The sequence below is a fragment of the Rhinolophus hipposideros genome, assembly GCF_964194185.1.
Source record: "Rhinolophus hipposideros genome assembly, chromosome: 21".
Lineage (NCBI taxonomy): Eukaryota > Metazoa > Chordata > Mammalia > Chiroptera > Rhinolophidae > Rhinolophus > Rhinolophus hipposideros.
The window spans coordinates 48,381,803-48,402,986 of NC_138067.1; the positions used below are offsets into that span (position 1 = coordinate 48,381,803).

Consider the following 21,184-nt stretch of genomic DNA (forward strand, 5'->3'; position numbering starts at 1 on the left):
GGCACCTATAAGGGACAGAGGACAGTGATCACCAGTCGGGGAAAGGAGGTGTGCCTGGCAGTCTCACCGCCTGATTTCAGGACGCCATTGCTGCCTCTGTAGGAACTACACTTCACAGAAGCCGTTGCGGCGGAAGGACACGCCCACTTCCGGCGAGTGGGGCGGGGTCTGAGGAGGAAGCCGCGAGGGGTGTGGAGCTTGGCTCGGCAGCCTGGGAAGATGCGGGGCAGAACGTGAACGTGCGCGCGTGACTTGGCGACCGTGACCAAGGGTGCGAGGGTGCGTGGTATATGTGTGTATAAGAGGACGTGGCTGCGAGGAGGAGGCGGGTGCGTGTGCAAGTGTAGGGTGTGACTGGTAGGGAGGGTGCGGCGCCTAAGACTGGCGCGTGTTTCGGTGCGTCTTTGCCCATCCCAGGAGCGTGTGAGAGACGGTGTGTATTGCAATGAATGAGGGGTTTAGGGGGCTGAGAGCTGGAACCCTCCCGGAGGGTATCACGCGCACCAACCCACACAGACCCAACCACCAAGAAGTTAGCTTGGGCCAAACGCTAGAGTCCTGGACAAGTGCCCGATTGGGGCGGGTCGGCCAACATGTCTTGCTGCCCCACCTAAAGGGAGCAGAACTCCGCACACGTCCAAACATCCATGGGACTGAGTACCCAGGTAAGAGTGACAGGTGGCAGGTGTGCGGCTGCAAGAGTGGAAATTAAGATTTGGGGGTGCTGTGCCTCGGGGCCCAAGTGTTGGAGGAGGATGTCCTTGGCCTCAGAGGCTGGTGGACCCAGGAGTCCAAAGGATTGGAAGGTCACCTTGGGCTAGAGTATAGAGCTGAATTCAGGGAGGGATCTTATCAGACAGTCCCCTTCCCCGTCTTCGTGGGTATCTCCAAGGACCCAGGGGAGAGAGTATTGCCTTACCCATTAGAACATCACCCCTGGGTGCTCTGCTGCTCTTCAAGAAGGACCTCGGTGTTTACGTTTTTATGTGTCAGAGTCGTGTCCCACATATCAGTGTGGAATGCGACTTGGGAGGAAGGCGAGATTCACAGCTTCATCTGGCAGTGCTGAGAGATCCCAGCTTTTATGGCTTAGTCACCTACCTTCTAGTAAGTAAACCAAAACGTTCCCGTACCTCCCTCACAGTTCTCTCTCTTTATGACCTAACCCCCTCCCCCGCGCTTAGTGGGTAAGGGATGGGAAGAAGTGCTGTAGTACATAGTGTTCCTGGCTTGTTGCACTGCATATCATAGTAATAGCTAATGTTTCCTACCTGCTTATTTTGGGCCAGACGCAGTTCTAAGACCTTTGGGGCATATCAACATGAAACTTCACAACGTTATGAAGTGGAAACTACCTTACCTCCTTTACAAAGATGAGGACCCTGAAGCATAGAGAGGAGGAGTAATTGCCAGGAAGTAGAGGAGCCAGGATTCAGATCCAGGACAGGTTGACTGCAGTCCCTCTCTGTACTGGCTGTCATGTAATCCCCTCAACAAAGGCTTGAGATAGGTATTCTTACCCAGTTTTTACTGTTGATGAAACCAACTCTGAAAGGGTTAAATAACTTCAAGAGTACATATCACAAAACCTCCACGGAGCAAGTGTGTTTTTTTTTAAATTTTATGACCTAATTTATCTTACGTAAAATGGAGTAACATATACCTCATAGGGTTGTTGCAAGGATTAAATGAACTCATACCTATAAAGTAGTTGGTGTAGTCCCTGCCACATAGTAAGTGTTCATTCTTATTATTATCATTATCATTATAATAATACTTTCAGAAAGCAGTGGAGTTTATAGGAAAGATTAAGTCAAATACTTGTATCCTCTCCCAAATAGAAGAAACTTGGCTTGGGGGGCAAGGGATTTCTTCAAAACTGTAGTTTGTCACAAAGCAAAATGAGAAACTGGGTCTCCTAATGGTTTTTTGGTTCAGTTATCTGCAAGCCACGTGGACTCTCTTTAGGGAAGAGGGCTTTTTCCGAGTCTCATTGAATCTACATGAATCCTGGCTAGTTAGGGGACATATTTCCTGTTATATTCTGGTGTCTGCTTGAACAAATAACTTGGGTACTGGAGTCAGGCAGACCTAGGGTGGTGACTGGGCTCCATTATTTGCAAGCAGTATGACTTACACAAAGGCTTCACTTCCCAGAACATTTGTGTGTGAAATGTTAATAGTAGTTCCTATTTTCATTGAAGATTGTGAAGGTTAAGTCAGAGTAGTAATGATATCTGTAGCATACCTGGTTCATCTCTAGTTAATGAGTGGTGGCTTTGATGGAGAGGGGTGTGCTCAGCCTGAACACCCAGAGCAGAGCAGAACCCCAGCTGTAAATTGTGGGTCTTACAGCGAGTGCCTGGACTGTGAGGGGTGGTTGGGTAAGTGGGAGTTGGGGAGTGAACAGGGAGCTGAAGGGAAGAAAGAGTTCCCAGGTCGTGATGCTCATGTCACTGCTCCTTTCTTCTCCCCCAGCTCTGCCCTCTAAGGTAAAGCCCTTCAAATGAGGGGCCAGGAAGAGGAGGAGGTGATGGGGATCGAACTCTTCAAAGCTATGTCCCTGGTGAGTTAGTAGTCCCTCTCTCCTCCTCACAATACAGTTTTGCTTTTCAGGGTTTGGTAATGTTTGTTTCCTTCTGAGAACTGTCTGCTTACGAGTTCTACCCTGGGACCTGAGTCCTATTTCTTCCCTTTCTGATAAGTGGTGGAGTCACAGGGAGAGACTCAAACAGCCCAGTGATCTCTTAGAGCTTGTGCTTCTTCCTGTTTGGTGTTTACTCTTCATGCAAGAAATGATCCACACGAGCCTTTCCCTCTGCTCAGTCTTTTCATAATCATCAAACTATGCAGAAATGCAGTCCTTAGAGTAAATTTGAGAGCCATGATCTGCCTGGTCCCTAAGTCCCCCTCCTGACTCTCAGAAAGCTTGCAGTCTGTGATCAGTGCTGCATGTGGAGAGTAGGCTTCCTGTGGAGTGGTGGGGGAGGGCCAATAATAGCTCATATGAGCGCCTTTGAGTGAATTAGGAAACGATGCCCCTTCATGTTGATTGAAGCTCTGTGACAGGCCACAGTGTGGCAAGAGGAAATCTTTATTTGAGCTCCTTTTTGCCTCCTTGGCGAGAGATCCTTGTATAGGATGTAGCCTGCACAGTCATACTCACTGTTGGAGGGGGCTGGGTGGTGGGAGGAACTGAATCACAGAAGAAGTGATTCCTGAGTTGCATCTTGACGGAAGTGGAGGGAATCAAAAATAATTTTAAATAGTAAAATTGTTTTTATTTTATATCAAAGACACAATGAGCAGTTTATATCAAAACCAAACACCTTTTCTTAGCAAGATATAATGCCATAAAACATGGTCTACCAGTAGAATGTGTTCCTTTGAGCATTTAAACATTTGCTACAAAAGCATTATTGTTGTTAGAGGAAAGAGCGGCAGAATATGGCATAAAGGTTAGTAACATGGACTCTTGAACCAGATTGCCTGGGTACAAATTCTATACTACTGTATGCTAGATATATCATCTTAATTTCAGTTTCCTCAGCCATAAAATGAGAATAATACTAATTCATAGGATTTTTGTGAGGATTTATGTTAATATATTTTAAGTGTTTAGAGAAGTACCTGGCACATAATAGGGATCACATAAGCATCGGCTATATATGCCACTTTTTGCCTATGTAGCTACTGTTTGCCTATGTGCCCACGTAGTTAAACACACACACACACACACACACACACACACATACAGGTTGAAGACTGCAATATGATGTTTAATGCACAAGAAGCACTGAATACCAGGACACATTTTATTTCCAATGAAATATTAATTTTAAAAACAATAATAATTTACAGTGAATTTGGGAGAGTCCTGGTTCTGGGTAAGATGGGCTGAGCACACTTCACTTTGTCTTCCCCAGTGAAGCTTTTTGTAAAACCACAACAACATTCCTGGAGAAGCAGTCAGAGGCCTCTAAAAGGTGAATAGTAACAGGCAGAGTGGCGAAGAAGCCCAAAATGTGGAGTGCCGCCAAACATGTGGCATGTTCGCATTTTTTCCCCTCCCAATATCTCATAGCATGGATTCAGCAAGCATAAAACATTGAAGTGGTATTGGCATGGATAGAAAGAACTACAAGAGAAACATTCTAATTTCAGGCTCAGGAGGTGGATAAGGGATCTAATGCTCAGAGAGTGGCAGTGGGGGTCTCCCTTTAAAAAAAATTTTCTGTTTTTTTTGTGCCCTGACAGTGGTAGTGGGGTCTTCAGGAGTCTAAAACTCGGAGGGAGGAGAAGCTTTCTCTGTGGTTGGAGAACCTGTGTTCCCCAGAGGGTGGGAGAAACCCTCGCTGCTTTTTTTCTGCTTCTGTCCTCACCCTGCTTGGCCCCAGGGGCTGAGTACAGTCATGGCAAGTACACAGTGGAACGGAATAAGTAAGCACTCAGTTACCTGGCCAGAAGACTAAAAAGGGGAGCTCCTGGGAAATGGAAAATACTGGAGAGATCACAGAGAGGGTGGAGTTTTGGAAATCAACCACATGAAGTTCTTTATGAATTCCGAGGCTTACTCTAAACTGCTCATGCAGGTATCTGACCCTAAAACTAAGGATTAGACCACTGTTCATGAGTGGTACACAGTAGGACAGGTTAATATCACTGCAAAGGCTTTGAAAATGCAACGGCTTTTGAAACACAGCTCACAGAAGGGTAGTTAGAATGTGCACCTTGAACAAAACATCAACATTCGCCATAGAATTCAAACAAGACATAGAGTCTTAAAACATCCAAAATGTCAAGGATACAATCCAAACTTACTTAGCTAATGAAAAACTAGGGAAATTTCAATTCACAAGGGAAAAGACAATCATCAAACACTAACATTGATGAGACACAGATATTGGCATTATCTGATAATGACTTTGAAGCAGCTATTAGAAAAATACTCCAACAAGTAAGGGTGAACACTCTTGAAACAAATGGAAAGATAGTCTCAGTCAAGAAATAGAAAAGATCAAGAAATGATAACTATAACAGCCAAAATAAGCTGGATGGGAGCTTATTGTCATGTCAGTGGACATGACAAAAGAAATAGTGAACTTGAAGACAAATAGAAACTAATCTGAATAACAGAAAAAATATTAAACAGAGCCTCAGGGCTCTGTGGGACAATACCAAGATGTTTAACATTTATATCATTGAGTCCCAAAAAAGAGGAAAAAGTGGAGTGTAGAAAAAATATTTGAAAAAATAATGGCTGAAAAATTTCCAACTTATAGTGAAATACATAAACTTGTGGATGCATGAAGCTCTGCAAACTCCAGTGTGATTAAACTCAAAGAAATACCCCCTGAAAACTTTGTACTCAGACTGCTGAAAACTAAAGACAAGAAAAAAGAAATTCTCGAAAGCAGCCAGAGAAAAATAATGCTTACCATAAAGAGCAACAGGATTTGAATAACTGGATTTCTCATCAGAAACCATAAAAGTCAGAAGGAAGTAGAAATACTTTTTTAAAGCACTCAAAAGAAAAGAACTGTCAACTTAGAATTCTATGTCCAGTAAAAATAGCTTTCAAAAATGAAGGTGAAATAGTTGCTCATATGAAGGAAAACTAAGAATTTTCATTGACAGATTTCTGAAAGAATTGCTAAAGGAATTTTTTTTCACATAGAAATTATACCAGGGCCGGCCCGGTGGCTCAGGCGGTTAGAGCTCCATGCTCCTAACTCCGAAGGTTGCCAGTTCGATTCCCACATGGGCCAGTGGGCTCTCAACCACAAGGCTGCCAGTTCAACTGCTCCATTCCCGCAAAGGATGATGGGCTGTGCCCCCTGCAACTAGAAACGGCAACTGGACCTGGAGCTGAGCTGCACCCTCCACAACTAAGACTGAAAAGACAACAACTTGAAGCTGAACGGCACCCTCCACAACTAAGATTGAAAGGACAACAACTTGACTTGGAAAAAAGTCCTGGAAGTACACACTATTCCCCAATAAAGTCCTGTTCCCCTTCCCCAATAAAATATTTAAAAAACAACAACAACAACAACAACAACAACAACTATGAAATCTGAATAAAATGTGGGGGAAAAAAAAGAAATTATACCAGAAGGGAACTTGAAACATCAGGAATGAAGGAAGAAGTGCAGCAGAAATGGTAACTGTGTATATGTAAATACAAGAGACTGTTCTTTTGAGTTATTTAAAATATCTTCAACGATTGAAAATAAAACTTACAGCTTAGGTTTCCTGAACAGAACAGGATTTGTTCATAGGTGGTCTGGCTTCAGAGACCATGTTCTTAACTACTATAGTATACTGAAATTAGATAAAATATAAGTGAAACTTATTGAAGTATTAAACCAGTGAAATGTTTCACCCATCTCAGCCTCCCCCTTCTTCTCTTCTTTCCCAACCCTCCTTCATCATTATCATAGGTAACAATTCTTGAGCACTTAGGCAGGTACTGTGCCTTTTAATTCATTTAATTCTCACAATGCTGCTACAAGGTGGGTACTAAAATCATTCCCATTTTCAGGTGGGTAAACTGAAGCACGAGTGAGTTAATTAACTTGGCAAAGATCACCCAGATGGTCGGTACCAGCGTCTGAATTCTTTAGAGTAATCTGACCTTTTTCTCTAGGACTTATTTAAAACTCTTCCTTAGATGTTGATATAAGTGAAATCACAAAATAAGAAATGGAAAATCTGCCAGCAACCTCAGAATGGATGCCTGACACCACTTGCGGTTGGTTAGGAAATTCAGCCCGTGTAACAAAACACAGGTTGCTTGACATGTGCTTAGCTAATATGATCTCTCAGAATAGTTTTTAGCAGATCATCAAAAACCAACTATCCAAAGGTGTTCTTCTCTTCTAATCCAAATATATTTTTATTTCAAAAGAAAAGAATGTTGCTAGACATTTTTCTCTCATTTTTTTAGGCACACCTTTTTTTTTAATTAAAGTTTATTGGGGTGACAATGGTTAGTAAAGTTACATAGGTTTCAAGTGTACAATTCTGTAATACATCATCTATATATCACATTGTGTGTTCACCAATTTTATTTTTTAGAGCAGTTTTAGGTTGACAGCAAAATTGAGAGGAAGGCATAGAGATTTCCCATGTACCCTTTATCCCATGTACCCTTTAACACACGCCCCTAGTTGATCTATAAGCAGACAGTTGACAAATCTTAATCATGATCCCATCCTGCTGGTATTGTCATTGTTTTTAGCCATTTTTGAATTTGGCAAGCTTATCAATACTATCAAAATGCAAAAAATATAGAATATCTAAACCAATCTTGATAAACAACTAATTGAATGACTTGCCATACATAATATTCCTATGATTCAGGGTTACCTTTTCATCTCTTTTGTGAATTTTTCTCTTTATTCTTTTGCCCAACTTCCTATTTTTTTGGACTTTTTCTCAATTTTAAAGAACTCTGATGCTATTCCTCTTAACTGTCCTGTGTTAGGCACACCTCTTAACATCTCAAAAACACTAAGATTTCTTTGAATATATTGTGGAGATTGAAATCATGTTCATCAGGTCAGCGTCCTTCCTTGAAACTTTCCTTCACAGTACCAAAACTCTTTATTTTCTCCATGTGGAATAGTGACATAGCTCCTAACATAGATAAAATAATTTAATATTTGATGCTGTTTTGAATGCAGTCAAATTTTTTTCATAAATGCTCATAAATTTCATAGAATTGTAAATACTCCAAGAGCAGAGAGCATCTGTCATGTCTTTTTTCCTAATATGTATGTATAACTAGGCAGAAAAGTTGTCCAGTAACTAACTAGCTCACCTGGATCATTTAGACCCCCCAGTACAATTACTTACGCACAATGTTTGTTTTTTCCCCCAAAGTGTGAATAGCATAATCCTTTACTCTAGGTCCAGCTAAATGAGGGCATGAACACTGTTAGAGCAAAATTATATTTGTGTCATTTCAGGATTCAGTGACTTTCACAGATGTGGCCGTAGACTTCTCCCAAGATGAGTGGCAATGGCTGAATCTTGCTCAGAGGACTTTGTACAAGAAGGTGATGTTGGAAAACTACAGAAACCTGGTGTCAGTGGGTAAGAGCATCTTTCTCTTTCCACCTCCACATAGGAGTTTTTCCACTTCAGCCATCGTTCCTGCCTGTATCAGCATTTTCCTACTTCTCTCAATAATATTTCTCAATAACATTTCCTCTTCTCTCAATAACATTTGGACTGGGTCATAGCTCTGGAATGGCCACAGCATAGCCAATTTTCTTATCTTAATTGCAGGTCTTTGCATTTTTAAACCAGATGTGATCTCCTTATTGGAGCAAGGTAAAGAGCCCTGGATAACGAATGAAGTGATGAAAGGAGTTCTGTGCCCAGGTAAGTACAGGATTACTGGAGCTGGGCAGACTATTTTCAAGATGTTTCTTCTCTTTAAGACTTATTGGAAAATACCTCTCAAAATCCCTCCCCCTCTTTTTTTCTTTTTTTAACACTGGGCTTTCTGAGCATGTGGGCCTGCCCATGCATGATGAGATTGGCACTGTTTAGCAAATGACTTAGTTCTCTCAACATGATCCCTATGACTCAGACGGTAGAAACAGTTTGTTTCTATCTCTTGTTTTATGAAAAATCTTTCCCAAATTGAACCTTCTTGTTCTAACATCATTTTTAAATGGACCTTCTCTCCTCACGGGTATGACCTACCACCTTTACCTTTATTGATTTCCTACAAATCCCATTGAACGTTTCTGAACTCTGTTATTGTCCATTGATATTTACCTAGTTTTGCTCAAGTACCATATTGTTTTAATCATTCCTGATTTTCAACATTTCTGAATTCTTTAGACAAGTTTGTGTTTAATTTTTTTGAACTGGTTTAAATATTTTCCTTTCTTTAAAATGTGAGTTTATTGGATTAACAAGTTTTATAACTATATTCTTCCCTCTGCTTTTCATTATTGTTCTCTTTAGTGCTTTCTGTTGTTGTTATGTATTCTTGCTTTGTTGTTTATATCTGTTTTAACCCCCTCACATCATCCCACCCCTTGAATTGGAAAGGTTGTTAATCCCACAAGTTTTTACCTTTATGTCTTTATATAATTTTAAATCCGTATTTTAAAGTTTATCTGTTTGAGTTTCAAAGCATCATCTTTTGACACCCATATGAAAGATGAAGTAATTAGCTCACTGATGTTACCTCCTTCCTCTTATCATTTATAATCTCTCCACTTTTATTTCAGCCATTAAGATTTTTGGCCCAGTTTATTTTCTTCAAATGTAATTTTTTTCCCCCTGCCTTGCTTGAAAGCTGTTTTTCTGGTTTAGGAAACAAGTTAACAGTATGTTGCAGGGAAATGAGCCTCACGTGAGATGATTGGAGTTTGTTCTGTGACTGTAGTGTGTCCTTTTCCTACTCTTAGTTCTCGTATTTTCAAGAAGAGGATTGTTGGTAGGTCACTGAAAGCCCTAATGATGTACATTAATAAATAAGAAATAAAAAGTAAATGGAATCAGTATCCAATTCAAGATATTAGGAAAAGAACAAAATGAATCTTAAAGAAAACCCAAATAAGTCATGTATAGTGATTTATACTGTTAGAGAAAAAAATAGGAATACATGAATTAGAAAACAATAGGTCAAAGAGGTACTTAATTAAATCAAATAGGTGCTTTAAAAAATCAATAAAGTATATAAACTGTCAGGACAAATAAGAAAAAACAAGAAGTAAAAGAATAGTAAATAACCTCTGATGCATAAGTACTTGAAAGAATCATCAGAGTCTGTTTTTATCAACTTTCTATAAATAATTTGAAAACTTGGATGAAATGAATGATATTTTAGGAGAATATAAATTACCACAACTGACACCAGAAGAGAGAAAGAAAATTTCAACAGACCCATTACCATTGAAGGAATATAGAAAGTTATCGAATAATTCCCTCCCTCTAGAAAAGTAACAATGCCAAATATTTCACAAATAAATTCTATAAAACTTTTAAGGAAAAATGTTATCAGCATTGTTTAAGATGTTTTGTGACAGACAATTTTAAAAATGTGTTTATCAAGACAGCATAACACTTGATAAACACTTGGTAAAGTCTTACCAAAACAGCACCAAAAAAAGGAAATTACAGACCAATCTCAATTATGAATGTTGGTGTAAAATCTTAAATAAAAAAATCATGTTGAAATAACATACCATAGCCAAGAGAGTTTATTCCAGAAATACAATGGTAGTAGCATTGCCTACCTTTGTCTGAAAACTGTCAAAAACATTCACCTCTGTGGCCTTCAGTAAATTGTTGATTCCCATGGTTTTATTGTGGAAGTATCCATTCTTCTGGCATTCAATAAAGGAGACATTTGCCTTCTTAATATCTTTCAGACATGGAGTATGTGTGGATGACAAAGGAATTATCTCCAAACCTTGACATTTATGAAGAAAAATTATCCCAGGCAATGATAATGGAAAGACTTACTACCTACGACCTTGAATGTTCCACATTAGGGAGAAACTGGAAATGTGAAGACCTGTGTGAGAGAGAGGCGGTAAGTCCAAAGCCACATTTTAGGCAAGAGACAGTCACTCATATAGATGCACTTATTGAGAAAAGAGACCACTCTAACAAGTCTGGGACAGTTTTTCATCTGAATACATTATCTTATATAAAGCAGTTATTTCCCATTGAAGAGAGAATGTATAATTTTGACATAGATGAGAAAAGCTTAAAAACACATTCATTTGTTAAAAAGCAGAAGCAAGTCTGTGGAGCAAAGAAACTTTTGAAATGTAACGACTGTGAGAAAACTTTCAGCAAAATCTCAACCCTTACTCTTCATCAAAGAATTCATACTGGAGAGAAACCCTATGAATGTATTGAGTGTGGGAAAGCCTTCAGCCAGAGTGCCCACCTTGCTCAACATCTGAGAGTTCACACAGGGGAAAAACCTTTTGGATGTACTGAATGTGGAAAAGCCTTCAGCCAGAATGCTCATCTAATTCAACATCAGAGAGTTCATACTGGAGAGAAACCTTATCAGTGTAAGCAGTGCACAAAAGCCTTCAGCCAACTTGCACACCTTGCTCAGCATCAGAGAGTCCATACTGGAGAGAAGCCCTATGAATGTATTGAATGTGAGAAGGCCTTTAGTGATTGTTCTTCCCTAGCTCATCATCGAAGGATTCACACTGGAAAAAAACCCTATGAATGTGTTGACTGTGGGAAAGCCTTCAGGCAGAATGCTTCTCTCATACGTCATCGGAGATATTATCACACTGGAGAGAAGCCATTTGACTGTATCGATTGTGGAAAGGCTTTCACAGATCACATAGGACTTATTCAGCATAAGAGAATTCATACTGGAGAAAGACCCTATAAATGTAATGTGTGTGGGAAGGCTTTTAGCCATGGCTCATCGCTGACTGTACATCAGAGAATTCACACAGGAGAGAGACCTTATGAATGTATGCTCTGTGGGAAAGCCTTTAGCCATCGTGGCTCACTTACTCTTCATCAAAGAGTTCATACTGGAGAGAAACCTTATGAGTGTAAGGAGTGTGGGAAAGCTTTTCGGCAGAGCACACACCTCGCTCATCATCAGAGAATTCATACTGGAGAGAAACCTTATGAATGTAAGGAGTGCAGCAAAGCCTTCAGCCAGAATGCACACCTTGCACAACATCAGAAAATACACACAGGAGAGAAACCTTATGAGTGTAAGGAGTGCGGTAAGGCTTTCAGCCAGACGGCACATCTTGTGCAGCACCAGAGGGTCCACACTGGTGAGAAGCCTTACGAATGTGTTGAGTGTGGGAAGGCCTTCAGTGATGGCTCCTATCTTGTTCAACATCAGAGACTCCACACGGGCAAAAGACCATATGAGTGTCGTGAATGCGGGAAGGCGTTCAGACAGAGGGCCTCCCTGATTTGTCACCAAAGGTGCCATACAGGTGAGAAACCTTATGAATGTAATGTGTGTGGGAAAGCCTTTAGCCACCGTAAATCCCTTACTCTACATCAAAGAATTCATACTGGAGAGAAACCTTATGAGTGTCAGGAATGTTGCAAAGCCTTCAGCCAGATTGCCCATCTTACGCTACATAAGAGAATCCATACTGGAGAAAGGCCCTATGAATGTAAGGAATGTGGAAAGGCCTTCAGGCAGAGCATACATCTCACTCATCATCAGCGAGTTCATACTGGAGAGTCGTCCTCAATTCTTCCTTCCTCCTCAGCACTGTACCACCAAGTCCTCTAGATTCAATCTTCTAAATACCTCTAGAACCCATCCACTTTTTCTCATGTCCTACCGCCATCATCCAAGATGCAACCGTATCGCTTGGATTTCTGCAGTAACATCACAGCCATTTTCCCTCTGGCTCCCCTCTAGTTCCTTTTTCACACGGTAGCAGCTTAATCTCTTAAAAATTTACATTCATGGAACTTTTCCATTCAAAGCATGTATTTTGAAGAACATGTTAGATAATCCATTTAAGGGGCTTAGCACATAATCCTTGACATATAATTAGTGCCATTAGGTAAAGTTTTCCTCACAGTTGTTCAGCTGTAAGTACGGTGAACCAGTAGAGATCAAGACTAAGAAACCTACAGATTTTAGAGCAGACAGAGGACTCTACTCTCACAGTAAGTAGGACAGACGGGTACATTCAGAGTTGAAGGGTGTATGATATGCAGGGTAACATGGTGGCTTACAAATCCATCTATGAATAAATATAAGGACACAGCACTGTTGATGAGGAACTCTCCCTCTACCTGGCACGTAGAAGTGAGAATTGGCCAATTAGAACAAAAGGGTTTGGCAGGATGTAGGACTAGCCAGGGGACAGTATTAAAAACAAATTAAAATAAACAAGCTAGGAAGCTCTACGAGATTAATAGCCATGAAATCAACTGAAAAAGGTACTTCAATACTTTCTCCTGTAGACACGCACCACAGACAATTCCTGTGATATTTATATTGTTCCAGAGCATGAAATACAGTAAAGCTTCCCTTCTTGTTCAGAAACTGAAGGCTGATACCAAAACAAAACCATAGGTACTGCAATTAGCTTACGAATGGACATGTTAAAACGTACTTAAACTTATTTTTTAGCTATTAAAAAAATAGAGTAAATGGAAGGTAGACATGTCTTTGTATAGAAGGACTCTGTCTGGCAAAGGTATTTCTTCCCACATTAAATATGTAAATTCACTAATGTTCCATAAAAATCCGAATGTATTTCCAAGTTGACAGTCTCATTCTGACCATCTGTAGAATTGATACAGCATTCCATTGGGAAGGTAGCACTCATTCAATTAACATTAGTTCAGCATTTACTAATGTGCCAGGCACCGTTTTAGGTGTTGGAGAGACAACAGGGTGCAAAACGTACAAAAAAATTTTGCCCTCACAGATCTAGTGGGAGAAGACAAAACCGGGGAAATCCATGCTGTATGGTAAGTACATGATATGTATCAAGACGATAAATGATTTCAAAAAGGAGCCAGGGAGTTCTGGGAGAGTGCCTTACTACCCCCAGTATACGTGGGCAATGGAAGTGGGGGAAGAACTAGAGGTAACCAGGGCGTGAGGACAAGTCATGGTAGGAGAAGTCCCAAGGTAGGTAGTTATGACGCTTTCAGTGTGGCAGAGAGAACTGATGGTTTAACAAGGGTCGTGAGACTTCTATTCACTCTTTATCAATAGTGATTTAGAGGCTGGTGGAGGGTATTTTTTTTTTATATGTAACTGCCTTATTTGCGGTATAATTCACATATCATACAATTCACCCATTTATAGTATACGATTCAATGACTTTTATGTTCAGAGTTATGCAACCATCACTACAGTTCATTTTACACATTTTACATTTTCATCACCCAAAAAGAAATCCCATGTCTTTTAGCAGTACCCCTGGAGGAGTACTCTTACCTGAAGCACCAGAGCTCTTGGGTTCTTCTCATGACTGCCCCAGTGGCAGTATAGAGGACCACGTGAGAGAATCTCTTGAGCAGAGGACACGACTGCTAGAAAGTGGAGCTTTGGGGTTCCATCTTTCCTTCGGCATAGAAGCTAGGAGACAGGCAGTCTTATCCAGAGTATGTGGAACTTCTAGACTCTCCTTATATATGACCAAAAGGATTCTTCATTGCATTGGGGAAAAGATGGAGTGATCAAATGGCATTAGGAAAGCTCTGGATCAATCCCTGGCACACTGAGGAAGCTCTGAAAGATTAAAGATCTAAATGTAAGATGTTAAGGTACAAGAAAAACTTTGAATGTTTTTATAACCCTGGCTTGAGGCAGACCTTCTGAAGCATTCCACATAACCCAGGAGCTGACGTTAAACTAAATAACATTTATGTGTGGAAAACATCAGCGTCAAAGTTAATAGACAAACGAGAAACTAAAACAAAATGTTTGCAACAAATAAAGGATAATCCCTGATATTCAAAGTACTATTACAAATCAGTAATAGTAACATCTGCAACTCAGTAGAAAAGTGAACAAAGCTAACAGGCAGTTCAAAGATGAAATAAAAACAGCTAATGAAAATTACTGAATATCACCAGTAATCAGGAAAATGTAAAATAAAGTGATGATATATCTATTTCTACCCCACCCCCACCCCCGCCCCAATAGCTTGGTTTTAAATCATGGAAGAGTGATAATATCCAGTTTTGATGAATATGTGAAAAAATGAGACAATTTATTCCATTGCCATTTATATAACTTGCCTTATGTATATACCATTTGAATCAATATTCCTCAGAAACCAAACTATACAAAGGTAGGTAAATGTATAATGGCAAAAAAAATTTTTTTTTCTAATGGTAAACTATTAGGGGTAATGGGTCAGTGGTAAGTTAATTATGGTGTATTCACTTCATAGAATTATACATAGTTGTTGAAAAAAATTATAAATGTGTGTATAGTGATAGAGAGATGACTGTGCTATAATAAATGAAAAATTTTTCAGACCTGTATTCTAGTTTAAATTCATAATTGTAATATCAAAAATAAAACCTAAAGTATATTTTTCTGTTTTTCCCTGCCCAGTTTTCCTTTTGAGGACACCATCTCTTCTTTTCCATTGAGTAACTGGCGTATGGTTTTGTTGGACCTGGCTAGTCAAATTCTCTGGAGTTTGAAAGGCAGTGGGTCTGTGTCATCCAGTGACAGCTCCCTGAAGGGATGACGCTGGTGTTGTCATGGTTGTGATCTTTGGACCCACCCTAGATTTTGTGCTTTCCTCAAACTACCCGTTATCCTTCCAGTTCTTCATTTTGGGCTTATATTGCTTATTTGCTAGCAATTAAAGAAACTTAGCCAGTACAGAAATAGGTGTGAAGATTGGGTGATAGGCAATACAATCTTGGGAAAATCTGAGATATTAAGGATTGGTTTGGGGTGAGATGGGACAAGTAAGACTCCTGTTTCTTTTCTAACCTAGGAAAGAAACAACTCGTGTATACTGGGCAAACGAACAAGTGAGTTATTAGCTGGAGTCACCTGAGGGTCCTGGATAATGACAGTTTTAAGAGGAAGAGGAATGCCAAGTCCAAAGAGAGTATATGATGCTAGTATCTAACTGCTTTAACTTCTAACATCAAGGCAAAAAATTTAAACTAAAGGTCTTTGTACGATATTGTTGAAGGATGTCTTATACTGTTTAAAGGCATGGGATTAAGATTGCTCAAAATCAAATTGAGAGACTCCTTTTATGGGTTGCTAATAAAATAGGGTGCTTGTTAAATTCCATATTTTATCGTGGAATTGGTTGTTGTGGAATGAATTGTACCCTCCTCGCAAATTCATATGTTAAAGCCCTAAACCCCAATGTAACGGCATTTGGAGATGGGGTCTTTAGGGAGGAAATTAAGGTTAAATGATGTGACATGGATGGGGTCCTAATCTGATAGGACTGGTGTCCTTATAAGAAGGGGAAGAGACACTAGACCTACAGAGAAGTTGTGACAACTGAGAAATGTGTCTGGCGATTTTTCCCAGAAGGACTGACTTTTACAGGAAGTTGGTCTGGAGACGTGAGATAAGTTGAGGGAGTCAGAATTTCTAGATCACAGCAGGAAGAATGACCATTGCCCGCTGCAGATGCAGCCTTCACATGAGTGTTTGTGTTCCCTGTATCCAAGGAACCTGGAACTCAGAGGGCATGTACCTCACGGAATGTTCCGGAACACTCCTCATAAGGGCAGTAAGTGGTCTCTGAGGACTGCTCTTCTTGCCACTAAACACTATGAATATGATTCCCAAAAGGAGACAATCTGATTTACAAACGATACAGAGTAATTCATATCGGGACTGGCACCATCCCCTGAGTTTTAATTAATATCATTATTGGCATTTTAATGGTGTTTTTTAAATAAGAGATATAAGAGACTTTAATCAAATTGCAAATAATGTTAAAGGAAAGGTGATCAAAAGAGAGAAAGTTGACTCAACAAGTTAAATACCGTAGACATAGTGGCTGGCTTAAAGTGAATGTTAATGTCAAAAAATCAAAGTAATGTAGAAAGAACACATTGTTTTGAAAACATGTGAAACATGTAAGATTTTCTTGGCGGGGCGGGGGGTCCATAAAATCAATCAATTATGTAAACTTATCAGTTGAAACTATTTTTTAAAATCTGCTCTATTTCCTTTCTGGGGGAACAAAAATGTAAAAATGTGGGTATCCTGAAACTGTTGCTTCGATATGTAGAACAAGGGTCTTGAGAGCAAGACTCAAGATGAAGTGTCGAAGTGATCTTTTAAAATGCATGAATATTGTGTAAATAGTTAAATGCATAAAAAGTTGCCAATCATTCCAGACTTCCAGAAAATGACAAAGAAAAAGAAATGATCAGTACCTAATTTTAAAAGAAGAAAAAAGAAAGAAAAAAAGAGAGAAGTGTGTATAAAAATAGGGTCCCATCTGGGCTCCCGGGCCCAGCAGGAAAATTGGTTCTGGGTGTCCTCCTGCGCTTTGGGGGCTGGGTCATTTGTAGCCAGTGGATCATTCAAGTAAAAATGAGTCCCATCACGGAACCAGTATTCATGAGCTGGGCTCGGGCCAGTCAAGACATCCTGGGGGATGCGTGGAGATGCAGGACACCTGGACACACAGACCCACCTCCAGCACCACCCAACTCCCACACCACCGGCTGGAATTTTGGGTCTTGAGCCAGGTGCTCTGGGAGAAACAAGCCTGAAACCCCTGTAGCCCCTCCCTGTCCACCCTCCCTTGGGCCATACAGACATAGCAGTGGGCCTCTACGTGGGAGGAGCCAGGTACTTGCCTCGCTACCACCTGGTTTCCAGAGGAGCGGCAAAGAGTGAAAGCCCAGCTGGAAGCTGCTGAGAGAAGTTGGGGTGGCGACTGTGCCCAGAACAGGAACTACAGTCCCATGGGCCTCAGGGGTTGGGCAGCTCTGGAAGGCCCTCTGGTCCCACCTCTCCAGGTGCACCAGCCTGAGAGGCACTAGTCTGCCATCACAAAATCCCACAGCATGGGTGGCTTAAACACAAATTTGTCTTCTCAACGGTTCTGGAGGCAAGATCAAGATGTGGGCAGGTTGGTTCCTCCTGAGACCTCTCTTCTTGGCTTTTAGACAGCCGTCTTCTCCCTGTGTTCTCACATGGTCATGCTCTGTGCGTGTCTGCGTCCTAATCTCTTATGAGGACATCTCTCAGATTGGATTAGGACCCATCCAAATGGCCTCATTTTAACTCAGTCACCTTTTCAAAGACTATCTCCAAACAGCATTACATTCTGAGGTCCTCAGGGTTAGGGCTTCAATATATAAATTGGGGGGTGTGATGCAAATCAGCCCTTAACACCAGATTTCAAGGTCTCTGAGATGTCTTAGATACAAGTTAAGGTCCCAGTAAAAGTTGATCACAGGCAACAAGGGTTGGGGACTCTGCTCCACTCACTCTCTCAGGGATGCAGGACCCATCCATCACTGTCCTGGGACTAGGAATTCTCATTTGAATCCTCCACATTTTGTAGGCAGAAACAACACGTGTCTGATAAAGGACGTTTATACAAAATACACAATGAACTCTAAATACTCAATAATAAGAAAACAACCCAATTGAAAAATGGGCAAAGGATCCGAACAGACACCTCACTAAAGAAGATACACAGATGGCAAATAAGCATAGAAGATGCTTCCCATCCCATGTCATTAGAGAACTGCAAACTACACACCTATTAAAATGGCAAAAATCCAGAAGGAACTGACAACAACAAACGCTGGAGAGGATATGAGGCAAGGAGGTTCTCATTTGTTCCTGGTGGGAATGCAAAATGATGCAGCCACTTTGGGTGACAGTTTGGCTGTTTCTTACAGGGCTAGTCTTACCATACTGTCCAGCAATCACGCTCCATGTGAGGTATTTACTCACATGAGTTGAAGACTTTTGTCCACACACAGAAAGCTGCACATGGATGTTTATAGCAGTTTTATACAACAACCTAGATGTCCTTTAATAGATGAATGGATAAACAGACTGTGGAACATTATTATTATTATTATTATTATTATTATTATTATTATTATTCAGTGATAAAAAGAAATGAGCTATCAAGTTAAAAAAAAAAAGGAGGAAACAAATGCATATTGAATGTTAAGTGAAAGAAGCCAGTCTGAAAAGGCTATGTGTTGTCTGATTCTAACCATAGGACATGCCGGAAAAGGCAAAACTATGGGAGCAGAAAGTGGCTGAAAGGGTTGATGAAGATGGAGGGGGTTGAGCAGATGGAGCCCAGAGCATTTTTAGGGCAGTGAAACTATTCTGTATGCCACTGTGGTGGTGGGTACAGATTATTATGCATTTATCAAAACCCACAGAAGTTAACAATACAAAGAGTAACCTTAGTGTAAACTGTGTTGTTTAATTAGTAATGTATCAATGTCAGTTCATTAATTGTAACAAATGTAACACACTCATGCAAATGTTTAATAATAGGGGAAATAGTGTGCAGGGAGGTGGGTCTGTGAGCTCTCTTTGCACTACCTGTTCAATTTTTCTGCAAATGAAAAACTGTTCTAAAAAATAAAGTCTGCTAGTAAAAATGAAAACAAAACAAAAAACCAACAATGAGATATCACTACATAATCAGAGAGGATAGAATAAAAGTATATATAATAACATCAAATATTGTTAAGGATTTAGAGAAACTGGTATCTCATAAGGACTGTAGGATTGTAAAATGGTACTGTCACTGTCAAACAGTTTGGAAGTTCATTTTAAAGAAACAAAAACCAAAAAAAAAAGAAGTAAATGCCATCCCACATGTAAACTGCATCTCTGGGCATTTGTCCCAGAAAAATAAGATTTGTGTTCACACAAAAAAATCTGTGAAAAGGAAACAACAGTGAAAGGGCAACCTATGGAATGGGAGGAAATATTTACAAACCAAATATCTGATAAGGGGTTAACACCCAAAATCTGTAAGGAACTCCTTCAAAAAAAAAAAAATTGAAAAAAAACAGCAAAGCACTTGAATTGAATAGACATTTCGCCAAAGAAGACATATAGGTGACCAACCAGTAGGTATCTGAAAAGATGCTCAATGTCACTCATCATCAGGGAAATGCAAATCAAACCACAGTGAGATGTCACTTCTAACCTGTTAGAATGGTTATTATATATATAAAAAAAAGTGTTAGGATGTGGAGAAATTGGAATCTTTATACACTGCTGGTGGGAATGTAAAATTTGGGTGCAGGAGGGAATGCAGCCAATAGGGGAAACAGTACAAGGTTCCTCCAAAAAATTAAAAATAGAACTACCATATTATCCAGCAATCTCATTTCTGGGCATTTACCCAAAAGGACTGAAATCAGGATCTCAAATAGATATTTCCACTGCATGATTCATTGCAGCATTATTCACAGCCAAGACGTGGAAGCAACCCCAGTGTCCATCAACGGAACCCGGATAAAGAAAATGTGGTTCACACATACAATGCAATATTTCCCAGTCTTTAAAAAGAAGGAAATCCTACTACATGCAACAACATGAGTAAACCTTGAGGACACTGTGCTAAATGAAAGAAACAAGACACAGAAAGACAAATACTGCATTTATATGAAGTATCTAAAATAGTCAAACACATAGAAATAAAGAGTACTGGTTGGCAGTGTCTGGGGGGAGGGAGTAAGTGGAGAGTGATTGTTCAATAGGTATAAACTTTCAGTTATGCAAGATGAATAAGTTCTAGAAATCTGTACAACATCGTGCCTGCACTTAATACAGTATTGTACACTTAAAAATTTGTTAGGAGGGTAGATCTCATGTTCAGTGCTTTCACTACAATGAAATGAAAAGAAACCTGGAATAGCCTTAAACTGGAAACATCCTAGATGAGGTACCCAAATTGTGGTACATTAATACTGTGAAATAGCCCTTAGCAATAAAGTACTGGATCATTGATACGTGAAACATCTTGGGGAAATTTCAAGAATTGTGTTCAGTGAATAAAATGTCTATAGTATAACATTTTTGAAACGACAAAATTATAGGTGTGGAGGACAAACTGGTGACAATCGGGGATTGAGGAAGGATGGGGTCTGGAGTAAAGTGGGTGTAGCTGTGAAAGAGCCACATGAGAAAGCCTGGTGGTGATGGAACTGTTATGCTATTTACATTGGTATTGTAAGATGCCATTTTTCGGGGGAACTCGCTCAGTGGCACATGGGGTCTCTGTGTATAGTGTCTGTATTATTTGTTACAACGGCATGTGAATTTACATTTGTCTCAAAATAAAATAATTTAAAAATCATTAATCACCACCTGAGGCAAGCTGCTGTTTGTGATTTTTGTGGTCACTCAGTCAGCAGATGCTTTTGAACTTGGCGTTGTGGTTTATGGTGTAAGAAGGCTCCCTGAAGCCCCACTTTCCTCTCTTGTGACCTCTCTTGTCTGCACTCCTTTCCTCAGCTGGAAAGTAGCTTGGTTGGTTACGAGGGTTAAAGGAGTTTGTACGTCATAAGATGCCAAGATCAGGAGCTGGCATGTGGGCAACTCATAATACGAGGGGTTAATTTTTTTCTCCTTATAATGATCATTCGCTGCTTGGCATGTCTGTATGCTTTGCCAGTTTTCTACAAATCAGCATGATTATCAGATTCAAGAAAGTTGCCCGGTTGCCTTGGC

The 21,184-nt window shown here is 40.1% G+C and overlaps 1 protein-coding gene across 7 annotated transcripts; it reads left to right on the forward strand.

The window, feature by feature from the left end:
* The first annotated feature begins 148 nt into the window (after nucleotides 1-148).
* Nucleotides 149-20,754, forward strand: ZNF470 (zinc finger protein 470). 7 transcript variants are annotated; one of them, XM_081033018.1, is made up of 7 exons: nucleotides 164-279; nucleotides 2,479-2,566; nucleotides 7,974-8,100; nucleotides 8,296-8,391; nucleotides 10,401-11,966; nucleotides 13,431-13,473; nucleotides 15,471-20,754. In XM_081033018.1, exons 2-7 carry the CDS (start codon nucleotides 2,507-2,509, stop codon nucleotides 15,517-15,519), a joined length of 1,941 nt encoding a protein of 646 aa, XP_080889144.1. In that variant the 5' UTR covers nucleotides 164-279; nucleotides 2,479-2,506; the 3' UTR covers nucleotides 15,520-20,754. The 7 variants fall into 7 exon arrangements, with proteins under 7 accessions (XP_080889139.1, XP_080889144.1, XP_080889145.1 ...); XM_081033019.1 differs by lacking the exon at nucleotides 13,431-13,473 and adding an exon at nucleotides 994-1,107 and having other exon boundaries at nucleotides 180-665; nucleotides 13,923-20,754; XM_081033014.1 differs by adding an exon at nucleotides 994-1,107 and having other exon boundaries at nucleotides 197-665; nucleotides 10,401-20,754.
* The last annotated feature ends 430 nt before the right edge of the window (nucleotides 20,755-21,184 follow it).